The sequence below is a fragment of the Nomascus leucogenys genome, unplaced genomic scaffold (genome assembly GCF_006542625.1).
Source record: "Nomascus leucogenys isolate Asia unplaced genomic scaffold, Asia_NLE_v1 000964F_65302_qpd_obj, whole genome shotgun sequence".
NCBI lineage: Eukaryota > Metazoa > Chordata > Mammalia > Primates > Hylobatidae > Nomascus > Nomascus leucogenys.
Genome location: NW_022097536.1, coordinates 51,691 through 65,537, shown reverse-complemented (window position 1 = coordinate 65,537; position 13,847 = coordinate 51,691). Strand labels below are relative to the sequence as shown.

At 58.6% G+C, this 13,847-nt stretch overlaps 1 protein-coding gene across 1 annotated transcript; it reads right to left on the bottom strand.

The window, feature by feature from the left end:
* Window positions 1–3: 3 nt before the first annotated feature.
* On the bottom strand, window positions 4–8,504 carry LOC115834282 (aldehyde dehydrogenase family 3 member B1-like; the record flags this gene model as incomplete). The annotated part of the gene is made up of 4 exons (XM_030809054.1): window positions 8,445–8,504; window positions 3,400–3,562; window positions 224–334; window positions 4–90 (listed from the first exon to the last, which is right to left on the bottom strand). Coding segments are annotated over exons 2-4 (360 nt in total), but the record flags the coding sequence as incomplete, so codon positions are not given.
* Between the last annotated feature and the right edge of the window lie 5,343 nt (window positions 8,505–13,847).

Sequence of the window (13,847 nt, the reverse complement as noted above, 5' to 3'; positions counted from 1 at the left end):
CGTCAGGTTCAGGGGATAGTTCCAGGGCGCAATGATGAGGACTAGGCCAAAGGGCTCCTTCCGGATGAAGGCGGAGTCCAGCTGCGTGGCCTGGGCCGGGAGCCGGGGAAGAAATTAAGTGCTCAGCACCCCGGCCCTCAGCAGCCAGCTCCCACCCAGAGGGCCACCCTGTGGGAGCAAATATCCCCTGAGCCCCCCGCCTGCCTCAGCCCAGCCAGCTCACCAGGTTCTTGGGCACACGCTCGTCCTTCATCCAGGCCCGGAGGTTCCTGAGGGCCAGGGTGACCTCGCCCTGGCTGATGGCAACCTCAGACACCTCCGACTCGAAGGCTGACTGCAGGAAGTGGGTGGGGTCAGGGTGGGCCAGGACTCCCAGAGTGGGCAGGAGGGCACAGCCTCCTCCAGGCAGGGCCTGCTTCCACAACTCATTCATTCATTTTCATTCATTCGTTCACTCACTCCATGTTCAGTGCGTGCTTCCTGTGTGAGGTGCTGTCTCTGTGCCAAACAGAGGGACCTGCCCTGGAGCCGACCTTGCAGGGGGCAGTCGGTCCACATGAAGGTGAGAACCCTGACGGCTCCATTAGGACGCGGCTGTGCTAGGGAAATCACGGAGCAGGGTGGGGGTGGAGACTGCTGGAGCGTGTGGCTGTGGGCGTGCACAGGGGTGCACGTCTATACATCCACATGAGCATGTGTGTGTGTGTGCTGTTTTTACAAAGTGGTCAGTGCAGGTCTCCAGGCGGCGGTCACATTGGAGCAGTGACCTGAAGGCAAGGAACGAGCAAGTCGTGGGTACTGGGAGGTGGCATACTGTGGGCAGAGGCCTGGCAGCTGCAAAGGCCCCAAGGTGGCTGTGAGCTTGTGCTGCTCCTTTTAGCAAGAAGCAGAGTGGGCAAGGTGAGGGGCCAGGCGGCTGGGCAAGGACTCCTGAGAAGAGCAGGGATGGGATCTGACTTAGGGTTTTTTTGTTTTGTTTTACTTTAAAAAAGTTTGTTTTTTGATTTTTTGCAGAGTGTCTTGCTATGTTGCCTAGGTGGGTCTTGAACTCCTGGCCTCAAGCAATCCTCCCACCTCGGCCTCCCAAAGAGCAGGGTGGAGATTGGTCTGCAGGAGACACAGGCACAGCCACCCCTAGGTAAATGCGGTCAGTTCCCACAGCCCAGGGGCCAGGGCCACTGTCAGGCTTCTAAGCAGGAGTGAGGAGACCCGAATCAATAGGGACATTGTCCTGCTCTCGGCTAGCCAGTGCTCCCTGCCCTCTGCACCCCAAGGGAGGAGAGACCAGCCAGGCAGCAGGCTGCAGGCTGCTGGAGAACAGGTCAGGGACACGGGCCAGGCTGTCTCCCTGCCTGAGGCAGCGCCTGAGGTTATGGGGTGCAGGCTCTCCCGGTCAGGGCAGAGGGAGACGGGCCAGTGGGTGCTGGATGGGCCAGAGGACCAGTGAAGCCCAGAGAAGGGGAGGCCCTGCCTGAGGTCACTCAGCGAACCAGGGGCAAGGCCAGGGCTACCGCTCAGCCCCAAGAGGGAGGAAGACGTCACGCCCACCAGCACCTCCCAGCCACCGAGGCTGGGCGAAGGTGCCTTCCACACGGACTTTCCCACAGCCTGTGCTCTGGCCCCATGAGCCTCATGGCCTGCCCACCACGCCTCCTAGGTCACCTGGAACCTGACTTCGGGAGACTGGGCTATTTTGAGCCAGGTTCAAACTCTGGCTCTGCTCTTCCTGGCTGCATGCCCTTGGGCAAGAACACACTCTCTCTGAGCCTCTTCTGGGGGCCACTGGGTATGGTTGCCAACCAGATTCACCAAGGTGTTAACTGAGAGGGTGCACGTGATGCTGGGCAGATGCTGCCTGCTGAGGGTGGGGACGGGGGCTGACCAGGGCCAGAGGAGGGACCAGGTTGAATGTTCTGGGCTGCTGCTCCCTTTGTAGGGCCCCACTCCTGCAGCTGGGATGGGAAGGCAGGAGGTGGAATCTGAGCCGAAGGGAGAAAAGGGACCAGACAGACGTCAGGTGAAGTCTCATGAAGGCTGGCAGGCGGCCGGGGCAGAAGCTCAGCGGTGGTGGGGAGTCAGTCCCCAGGGAACCCAATGGCTGGGGAAGGTCTGAACACTATGGCCTTCAAGGCAAAGGGAGGAGACATTTTGTCCAGAGAATAGTAGCCAGGGGCAGCCCCTGGGACAGATGTCCTGAGGCAGGGGCAGGTGGTGTCCTGAGGCAGGGGCAGGTGGTGTCCTGAGGCAGGGGCAGGTGTCCTGAGGCAGGGGCAGGCAGGTGCATGGGCCCTGATGGGTGAGGGGTTGGTAGAAGTGTGTTTCTTGGGGTTCTGCCTTGGCTTCCCTGGGATTGGGAGGGGCTGAGGCCCCAGGCCTTCAGGGTCCAGACAGAGGCCATGATGCCTGCTGTACCCAGAGAGAAGGCCAAGGCCTCACAGCCTCCAAGGCCCTACATAGTGTGGCCCATGCCCCAGACCTCATCTTTGCTGTCTCTTCCTCTCCCACCCCCCACAGCCATGCTGACCTCCTTGCTGCTCCTCAAGCAAAAACGCCCAGCACCTCCTGCCTCAGGGCCTTTGCACATGCTGTGCCCACTGCCGTCTCCCCAGCGTCCATGGGGAGCCTCCCCTCCATCTTCCTGTCTCTGCCGCCTTCTCAGAGAAACCTTCCCTGACCCCCACATATACAACAGCACCCTGATCCTGGCCCCTCTCTCCCTTCACCCTGGGTGTGTCTCCAGGGCACATATTTCAACCCAACATGCTGTGTAATTATTATTTTTAATATTATTATTGAGATGGAGTCTCACTGTGTTGCCCAAGCTGGAGTACAGTGGTGTGACTTTGGCTCACTGCAACCTCCACCTCCCAGGTTCAAGCGATTCTCCTGCCTCAGCCTCCCGAGTAGCTGGAATTACAGGTGCCCACCACCACATCCAGCTAATTTTTATATTGTTAGTAGAGACGGGGTTTTGCCATGTTGGCCAGGCTGGTCTTGAACTCCTGGCCTCAAGTGATCCGCCCACCTCGGCCTCCCAAAGTGCTGGGACTACAGGTGTGAGCCACTGTGCCCGGCCTTGCTGTGCAATTATTCATTTGCTGTTTTATTGTCTCTGACAGAAGATCAGCTTCGTAGGTGTGGGAACTTTGTTTTATTCTCTGCTATATCCCCAGAGCCTAGAACAGTACCTGGCACATAGTAGGTGCCCAGCAGATAGTTGCTGCATGAATACAGAAATGAGTGACTGGATGAATGTGCAAGAGCGGCTCTGGCCTAGGGGAGGAGCTGCTTTTAGCCCCACTTCATGGAGGGCGCAGCTGTCTTCATCCCTTGCTGTCCCAGCTGCCCTCCATGCCCCCCTGCCCTGGTGCACCCTCTCACACCCCAACCCCAGCCCACCTTGTGCAGGTCCTGGGCCAGTGCGTCGTGCAGAAGCTGCTTGTTTTCTTGCAGGAAGCGGCCCAGGCCTCGGAGCTGCGCAGCCCGGAACTCAGCTGGCCGTGTGCACCCCGCGTGGAAGGCCTCCCGCAGTCGCCGCAGCGTGTCCTCAAAGGGGTCCATCCTGCCAGATGGGGCGGCATGAACTGGGTGGCCAGGGCTGCCCCTCCTGCACGGGCACCACCCAGCCGCCCCAGGGTCCGGGCACTCCTGACCTGCCTGCACCCATAGGGGCTAGCAGACACCTCTACCTTATACACACACAGGGACCCACTCAGATGACCCCACAGGGACTGAGGTTGCCAGCAACCCCTTTCACCCAACAGTGAGCACTCCCAGACACACATGAAGACCTTCGCACCACTCCCCTCTGCCATGGACCTGGAGGCGGCTGCAGGACTGGGTGTGGGCTTGGGGACAGCTGCTCCACCACAGCCCCCGAGGGTGAGCAGGCAGGCAGAGCACCACGCTTCTTCCTGCCGCACAGAAATTAACCCCAAGCCATGGCCTCTGCCCTGCCCTGATGTCCCTCCTGGAGGCGGGGCGGCCTCACCCCTGCCAGCCTGAATGGGGTAAGCAGAAGCTTGATGAGTAGAGGGGGTGTCCCACCCACTGCCACCATGGCCACCACCTTGGAGCACTCCAGACACAGAATTCTCCGTCTTCCTCTGTCCCCAGCCTGGGGGCACTGCCCAGGGAGGCCAGGCCAGTGGGCAGTAGCCTCCTCTCCCTGTGCCTCAGCTTCCGCAGGAAGAGGGAGAGAACACCTCGGGCCTCCTGGAGGCCCTGCTGCCCACCCTGCCGGGGCTGTGGTGCTAGGAGGTGGAAACCGCTGTGGGGGAGAGGATCAGTGCAGGGGAGAGGGCGTTCCTGCCTCCGTGCTGGTGCCACCCAGAGCTGGCAGGCAGGGTAGGGGCCTAGACATTCCCCTGAGCCCTGCCTGTTTACTTGAAGTTCATTGGAGGAGCACTCTGACGCACTCGTTCGTCGGCCTGGTGCCAAGGACCTGTGGGGACCCTTTCCTCCTTCCCTCTCCGAGTCCCTTTCCTCCAGATATCAGCTTGGCTGATGCTTCCTCCAGGCAGCCCACCCAGATTATGCCCTCATCCACTGTCACAGTGGCCCCTTGACTCTGCTCCCCACCGTTCTGAGTTGTGCCATGTGATAAACATCTGGTTACACTCTACCCACCTCCCAACCCTGTCCACATGCCCCTTACTTCCCCCTCATTAGACTGGGAGGCAGGCCCCTCTGTGCCTACTTATTTGAGACCTAGTGCTCGAAGCCTCTCATGTTACCGGTGTAGTGATGGCACCTGCCAGCTAATGATGACCACACAGTTGGTTCTGAGCCCAGGGCCAGCATCGGTGAGCGCAAGGCTGTGGGTGATTGTGAAGTGGCCACCTTGAGGGCGGGACCTGCTCCGGTCTGCAGGATGGCCCTGCTGGACCAGTGTGCTGCTGAGAGCCTGGTCGGGAGCCCCAGGCCAGCCCTCAGCTGGAGTGATTGGGGGGGGCCAGGCCGAACCCACCATCTTCCTGCTCTGATTGGGAGAAGCTGGGCAGCTGCCCGCACCCAGGACAGGCACCACGGTCCCCATAGTGGATGGCTCGTCACGGGAGCAGGACTGAGACCCAGGAGCCAAGAAACAGCCTCTCGAGCCATGAGGCCTGTCTCCGGGCTCTGCCTCTTACTGGTTGTGGACCTTGGGCAAGTCACTCACCTTCTCTGCCTTGGTTTCCTCATCTGTGAAATGGGGATGCTAATGGCACCTGGTGTCATCGTGAGGATTAAATGACATCACGCTGCATAAAACATTTGCTGTTGTGCCCACAGAAAGTACTCGACAAAGGTCAGCTCTGGGTGTTTGGCTACGTAGCCTGCAAATATTTAAATCCCCCAACTCCGCACTCTCCTGGGTCCTTCTCCATTCTACTCTCACCTTCAGACTTCTGCCAATGGTCAAAGGCAAACCACGCCTGCACCTCCCTCGCCTTTTGTAAGAATCTCTGCAGAAACCACAAAAATGCAAGGCACCTAACGTGAATTGTGGACCGTGGGCCGGGAGCTCTGTGGGGATGGAGTTCTGCATGGAACATTCCAGCAACTCTCCTAGCAACACTGAAACCAACTCACCAGGGCCACAGGACACATCTCTCCCACAGGGCAACCAGCCCTGGCATTGCTCCTATGGGTCACTCACTCTGGACCGAGGCCCCCAGGGAGTGTCCAGTGGGGGACGGGGAGCTGGGCAGGACCCTGGCAAGTGGAGAAGCCAAGGCCGCCTTCTGCCTGAGATCGGGGGATCCTGGGCCTGTGACCTCCCGAGGGTGCTGGGCAGCCATTGTGGACACACAGAATAGGGAACTCCTTAATCAGGCACTGGGCTGGGGCCCCCAAGCCCACCCCCGCGGTACCCCTCCCACAGTGTGAGGTCGTAAGGAGTGTGATCCCCATGCCTGCCCTCGCTCATTTCACCACCACGGTCGCCCACTGAGGGACCACTATTCACCCACTGAAGGAGATGGAGGCCGAGGCTCAGAGAGGGCCAGAGCTTGCCTGATGCCACCCAGCTCCTCACACTGGAAAACCCAAATCCAGAAGAGCAGAAGGCTACCCACCTCAGCTCCCACCTCCCTCACAGTCCCCTGGGGATGGGCAGCCAAGTCCTTGGGGGAAGGGACACTGGGCTGGGGCCTGGACGGCAGACCCAGGGCCGGGTGGACTCCGGTAGGCCGGCTGTGGGAGGGGTGCCTGGCGAGGGGAGGTCTCTTGCTGTTTGGATTCCATTTCCTTGGCCTCCCTCCTCACCATTGCTGCCACTCCCCACACTGCTTAGGTTGGGGGTCTGAGACCGCCTCTTGCCTCCTGGGGCTGAGCCACTGAGGTCCAGGGGCTGATGGGCCCAAGGGTCTCTGGGGCGTGGCCCCCCATCACAGGTTGAGGCGCATCTGGCCCAGACCTGCAGCTTCTGGGGTGGGGGGTAGTTGCCACATCATTTGGTGATGAAGATAGTTGGCTGTTTCCTCTGGCCTGGGGCCGGGGCAGGACCAGCCACTTCCCTCAAGGCCACGGGCCTCTAAAAACAATACTCAGGTGCCCATGTGCTGGGCACTATGCCAGCCTGGGTGCTCGCTGCGGGTGCCCACAGGCTCTGGGAACAGAGTAGGGAGGAACGGGGCTGACATATCACAGGGAGTGAATGGCTGGCCAAGCCACTGCCCCCAACCTCACAGCAGGGACCGTCCTGCTGAGGGACTGTCCCTGGGCAGGGACCCCCCTTGCTCATTCACACCCTGGCCCATCAAGTGGGTTGGATTCCAAGGAAACGGAGGCTCTGCCCGTTCTCTCATTCTTCCTGCCTCAGTTTCCTCATCTATACCATGAGCCTTCTAAGAGCATCCTCCCAGCATGGCATGGCCTGGGGGCCCAATGACCTGGGTTTAAACTGCAGCAACCACATGTGTGAGTGAGGAGACCTTGGGCAGGTTGCTTGACCTCTTTGTATTCACTTTTCCCATCTGTAAAATTGGGCACTGCCTGTGGCACCGATACCACTGTTGGGGGAATTCAAGCACTGGGACCTGGGACGTGCTCAGTATCCATGGAGGACGGTTGTACCAGAGGAGGGCTGGGGAGGAGACCCCTGGGGCAGGGGCCTGAAGGGGCCTTGATCCAGGGTGGGTGTTGGGGAGACAAGGACATCACCCTAGAGACCCAACTGGGGATAGGGATGTGGTGACAGAGGGACTGAACATGGTGGGTAGAGGGCCTGGGGGAGCCCCATCAGGGCAGCCAGAAGGCGGGGATCACTAGGCCAACTTCAGGGGACCCACAGGCCCAATACCGCAGGGTCTCCGATTCTGATCTCCTGCAGTTCAGCTTCATTAAACAAACATGATGAGAGGCTGTGGTTTTGAACTGAGCTCTTGTACTAGGCCCCAACAGACCAGACCAAACCAAAATGGAGGCACTCATGCCAAATGCCACATCATCAAACCGAAGCTTTAAGGAAGCAGACAGAGCCCAAAACAACAGACCAGTTTCTCCGGGAAGCAGGAGATTACAGTCCACCTGAGCCGGCATCATCAGGAGTCCCCTCTGCCTTACCCCTTAGAAAAAAAGCAGTCTGCAGCGATCCGGTATTAGGCGGTTTGGTGTTTCCTATTTTTCTGTTTCCTCCTTCCTGTCTTACCAACCCCCTGTTCCGCCACTGCCTGGTGGGAGCTCTCATTCCATTTTGTAGAATGGAGGCTGTCTAGATTCACTAAGCATGAATAGAAGCCAATTTGATCTATAACCAAATGTGTTGTCATTTTGTCTTTTGATGGCCTTAAGCTGGATTTTCATGAGGTCTCCCAAAGCTCAGCAGCCCCTCCCTTGGGGAGCCAGGGACCAGCGTATCCCCTCGTTTGTGGCTTGGACCAACCCAGCTCCCTGATGGGGCACAGTTCCTGGGATGAGAAGTGCCTCCTGCAGGCGGGGCGGGGCTGGCTGGCCACTCCTTTCTTGGATCCTGACAAAGTCCATTGCTAAGAATGATTCTTTCCCAGAGTCATTTATGGCCACATCCCCGCATCAGCACTGGGCATGCACGCTGGTGCCCAGGAAACGGCTGTTGCTGGAAGGGATACTTGACCCCTGTGGGGAAGGGGCGCGCAGTCCTTCCTGGGGCAGCTGGACCCAGAGCTGTTCCCTTGGTTCCCTTGGAGGGTGTCCGGGAATCCCAGGAAGAGGAGGCGGTGGCAACCCAGCTCGGACAACAGAAGGGTGCCTGCTGGCCAGGGGGGTGCCCGGGACCTCGCTGCCACTCCCCAGACCTGCCTCTCCTCCTTCCGCTTTCTCCCCAGCAGGCAGGCAGATGAGCTCAGCCAGGACACGGTGGCCCCTGAGTGCAGCTGCTGGTGGCTAGGCCCGCCTGGGCTGCCTGTAACCCGGAGTTGCTGAGCTGGACTCCGGCCCGACTGCTGGCCCGCTACAGCCCCAGCCTCCCCGGGATACTGTACCTGAGGCTCTGCCAAGTTGCCCTTCCTCCTGGCTGTCCCGCTCTGCCTGGTGGCCCTGCTGTTAAGAAATGTCCAACACAGGGCCAGCCCCTGGGGGGCGGAGTTGCCCTAGCCTCGTGCCTGACTCTGGCTCTGGGCGGGCTGGAGGCTGCAAGCCAAGATTTCACCACCGCCTCCCTCAGGGGCCTCAACGTCTCCTCCCAGACCACAGAAAAGGAGTCAACGCCCAGAGGGCGCCAGGCTAGAGCCACACAGCAGGGCCGAGCTCCGAGCTGAGGGGCAGCCTGAGGAGGAGGAGTGGGGCAGTGGGCCCTGGGAATCCCGGTGTGGGGTGGGGAACTATTATTGTATTAATTATATTATATTATAATATTATGTGGAATGTTATGGCCCAGAATAGCAAGGAAGTCTCGACCCCCCTCCCAGCCTTCCCTCAATGCTTCCCCTAAGGAAGGAGACCACTACTACTCCTGCTGCCCTCCTCCTACCACCTTGCCTGGTTTACAAGACAGGAAGAAAGAGAGAAAGCAAAAAGTTAGAAAAAAAAAACAGAAGTAAGAGAAATAGCCAGAAGACCTTGGCGCAGCCACCTGGCCCTGGTAGTTAAAAAAAAGTGATAATAATAATAATATCAACCCCTGACCTAAACTACTTGTGTTATCTGTAAATTCCAGACATTGTATGAGAAAGCATTGCAAAACTTTCTGTTTTGTTAGCTGATGCATGTAGCCCCTGGTCACGTTCCCCGCACTTGCTCGATTTGTCACGACCCTTTCACGTGGACCCCTTAAAGTTGTAAGCCTTTAAAAAGGCCAAGAATGTCTTTTTCAGGGAGCTTGACTCTTGACGCAAGTCTGCCGATGCTCCCGGCCGAATAACCTCTTCCTTCTTTAATCCAGCGTCTGAGGAGTTTTGTCTGCGGCTTGTCCTGCTACACCCTACCCAAGACTCAGTTTCCCCTTCTGCAAAACAAAGGGGTCAGACCCAAGGTGGCTGGAGTCTAGAAATACCATCTTAGGGACCACACCTCATGCCTGCTCCTCTCCCAGCACCCTGTGCTTCCGTGTTCCTCCACACCACCCCATGGGCCACCCCATTCATAGAGCCTGTCTTTCCCCAGATCTAACATCTTACAAATGAGGAAGTGGGGGCAGAGACGGGGTGGATGTGAACATGGGGTGTGTGTGTGGCAGAGCTTCTTGCTCCAGAGCTGGGGCTGCACCCGTCCCGGATGTCCCCTCTGCCTCCCAGGAGGAGTGCCTCCCTCTCTGCTTAGGACTGTGGTCATGATGCCACGTGTCACCTTGGTGGTTCCTGTAGTCCCGATCCTCCTCAGGTTCGGCACAGGCAGCTGTGCCCAAGCCTGTCCCTGCCTGCCCCCAGCCCGCCCCGGATACACCTCTCAGAGCCAGCATGCTGCGGGGATGATGTGCAAGCTGCTGTGGGTGTGGACAGGCAGGGGACAGGGTGACAGGTGTGGGGGAAGAGCCTCCTCTATGCCCCTTCCTGGGCCTGCCGCTGCTGCCGTCTCCCTGGTGCCCTGGGTCTCCGTAGCTCCTGGCCCTGGGGCCTCTGGGCCAACGTGGCACCTGGGAGGTGCTCATCACGGCATCCCCCCCGCCAGCTCCCTGCCTACCTGGGAGGGCGGTGAGGTCTTCTGGACCACGCCCACACTGGTGGCCCGTGATTAATTAGGTTGGGGGTGAGGGACTGCAGAGCCCCCGTCCTCTGTGTGGGATGGAGCCCCCAGCCGCTGCCAGTCACGTGGCTCAGCATGTGACAGCCCAGCCCTGCCGTTCTCTGGAGCTCAGCCAGATCGAGCGGGTGCCAGGCAGGGCTGGGCAGGGGCTGAGCCTGTACGTCTCAGCTGGGAGTGAGGCCCAGAGAGGGCAGCCACTGGTCTAAGGCCACATAGTAAATCAGGGACCCATCTTGGCGGGTACTGGCAGGTGGGAGGGGTGTTTCAGGATCCCGAGGGTCCCCTCCCTGGCCAGGGAGCTGTTGAAGAATTTCCCCCAACTCACAGGGGCTGAACTTGTCACGAATGCAGGAGCAACCTGGGAGGAGGCCCCTGAAGAGGCCTGTCCTCCTGGGACAGAACTCCTGGCCTGCCCTGGGAGTGAGGCTCCCCGCAAGGGAGGCCACACACCTCCCAGGAGGGCTGGGCCCTCCCCACTCTGGGTTGAGTGCCCCTCACTGCTCCTCAAAGCTCCAGAGGCTCAGTGGGGCCTGGAAGTCTTGTCTTTGTTGAGGGGAGCCCAGGGTAAATGGGGAGCCCTCTGGGTAGGGCACCAGGAGGACTCACTCTTGGAGCCAGCTCTGGGTGAAGGGGCTCTGCCAAGGCCCAGGCCAGCCAGGGGGTCAGGTGGAGGGGAGCTCAGGGCTCCGGGCCAGACAGCTGCGGCCCCGCCTGCCCTGCCTCCTCCTCGCTGGGCTGACACTTCGCCTCTTTGGGCCTCAGTGTTCCCATGTGAGAATGAGGCTGACTACAGTCCCGGGGGGCGTCTGTGGGTGAATGAGAGGGCTCGGCAGGCACGGAGCTCAGCACCTGGCATGGAGGGCGTTAAGTGTGAGGTCTGGGCTCAAATCCTGGTCCTGTCACTTACCTGTGTGACCTAGGTTAGTGCCTTAACCCCCCGTGCCTCTGCCTTCCCATCTATAAAATGGGACGTAAGTGATTGTGAGGCTGAAACAAGTCATTCCATGCACGTGGGCCCGGAACTGTGACCATTCCAAGTGCCCCTCCCCTCTGGAGGGGTCTGAGAGCTACCTTCCAGACTGCAGGACAGGAGCGTGGGCAGGGCATGAGCATGGCATCAGGTGGAATCATTCATTCATTCATAATTCATTCATTCACTTCCTCGATTCTCAGAAACACGCCCCTGAGCCTGGCTCACAGGGCCTCAGACCTGCCCGAGAGCATCTCACTGCCTCACCTGCCCACGAGTGACCTTGAACAAGAAACGTCCCCTCACTGGGCCTCAGTTTCCCCGGCTATAAAATGGGGCTGACTCTGCCTGCCTCACATGACTACTGCGAAGGTGAAATGAGAGCCAACCTGAAGGCACCGACAGGGCACCTGGTGCTCAGTAGGCGCTCAGAGCATGTGAACGTCCTCCTGCCCCTCTCTCTGCCCTCCTGAGGAAATGGCTGCCCCAGGCCTTGGCCCTGAGGCCCTGGCCCTGCCTCCCACCCCCTCCCTGGCAGCCTTGAAGGCTGGACCCACCCTGGCTCCTCGAAGAGGCAAAGTTAGAGGCTGCAGGGGCCCAGGGCCCAGGACACAGTCAGAACTCACGGGCAACGGTGAATGCGGGTCACTTGTTCATTTACGCACTCATCAAACCTTTACTGAGCACCTACTGTGTGCAGACACTTCAAACAATTTTCACAATTCCCAGACATTATTGACCACGCTTTCCAGCTGGGTCACACAGTGACAAGGACTCACGGGGATCCACACCCAGCCCAGCCTGGCTCCCCGGCCCACGGTGCTTCCAAGGTGCCAGGAGCCCTCGCACAGGAATGGGCTGGAGTCTTCAGCTCTGGCTGAGCCCCTTGCCACCAACTCTCAGGAGCCTCAAGTCTCAATGGAAAGCAGCAGCCACCTGGGCATTTGCTGTGCCAGGCACTGGGCAGAGCCTTTGGCACACCCAACCTGGGGACCTCCAAACATCCTGTGAGCCAGACTCAGTGATCATCATCCCCATTGGCTTTAAAGTTTAAAATATTGTGGAATCACATCTATGCCAGGGAAGTGGTGTGAAGGGAATCACGTGGGCTGCCCAGCACGCTCCTGTGTCAGTGCAATGCGGGGCAACAAAATTCCAAGAGGTTGTTTCAGGGAGTTCCAGTTGAGAGTAATATTTATTCTCTTCTGCTTGCTTTTCTGCAAGGAACATCAATTATTTTCATAATGAGAACTGAAAGTAAAGCCTTATTATAGAGAAAAGCATTGGCAAACACTGAGCGGGGGGATCTGGCCGCCCCTTCCTGGGGATGTGACTGTGCACTGTTGCAACCTGGATGGGTTGGCGGGGGTGCTGGCCCTGCTCAGATCTTTGTCCCGCAGGTCACCCTGGTGTGTTTATCTGGGCCACCCTATCAACCTCTTAGGTAGTCTCCAGGCTCCCCAAAAGCAGCTCCATAAACCACCTAAAAAAAAATCCTTTCTGGAGAGAGATGTATCAGTCAGAGTTTAGTGCCTCCATGGCTGTTTTTGTTTTGTTTTGTTTTGTTTTTGTTTTTTTGAGAGAAGGTCTCACTCTGTTGCCCAGGCTGGAGTGCAGTGGCACAATCTCGGCTCACTGCAGCCTCATCCTCCTGGGCTCAAGCAATTCTCCTACCTCAGCCTCCTGAGTAGCTGGGGCTACAGGTGTGCACCATCACACCATGCTAGTTTTTGTATTTTTTGTAGAGATGGGGGTCTCACTTTGTTGCCCAGGCTAGTCTTGACCTCCTGAGCTCATGTGATCCTCTTTGGCCAGCCAAAATGCTGGGATTGCAGGCATGAGCCACCATGCCCGACCCTCTCCAGGTGTTTTGAGTAGGAGACATTGAATGCAGGGAATTGGTGGTACAGCACAGGTGATGGAAGAGCCCAGGATGGGCAACCACAGCAACTGCCACAACCCCCAGGCCCAGAGGAACAAGGGGAGGAAGAGATGTCACCAGGCCCCAGCGGTTTGGGGTCCCTCAGGGAAATTGAGAGCTCGGGGGGCCCACTCCCAGCACTTTGGGGACTAAAGTGGGTAGATCACCTGAGGTCAGCAGTTCGAGACCAGCCTGGGCCAATATGGTGAAACCCTGTCTCTACTAAAAATACAAAAATCAGCTGGGTGTGGGGGCACACGCCTGTAATTCCAGCTACTCAGGAGAGAGTCAGGAGAATCGCATTTTCTCATCATGCTGTGTAATGATGCTGGTGTCTGCTGTCTGAGAACGGCCCCACCGTAGCCCTACTTTCCCACCTCCTCCCTGCCCCTGCACCTCGGGCCCTGCACTCTCTCCTGCTCCTTTCCTATCTCCCACTTCCAGCCACCCACCTGCATGAATCCACCTGTCTGTTCCCCACATCTGCACTTGGGCATCGTCACCTGGAGGAAGTTCTACCTCCTGGAAGCCTGAAGCCGCTGCAGATTCACGCCTCCCTCCCCTGGCCCTCCACCTTCCCAGCAATCCCTGCGGGGTGGGAGGTGTTTGTCATCCAGTCACTCATGCATCCATCCAGTCACAAGTATTGATCACTCAGTAGGTGCCCAACGCCATCCTACATCCTGCATTCGGGAGAGGATGTACCTGGAGAGCAGTGGGTGGAGGGGGGTGCACAGGGAGGGCATGGAACACCAGAAGGGAAGTGCAGGGGCTGCATTCTCTGCAGGAATGGTCTCTTGTTCTGAGAGCTGA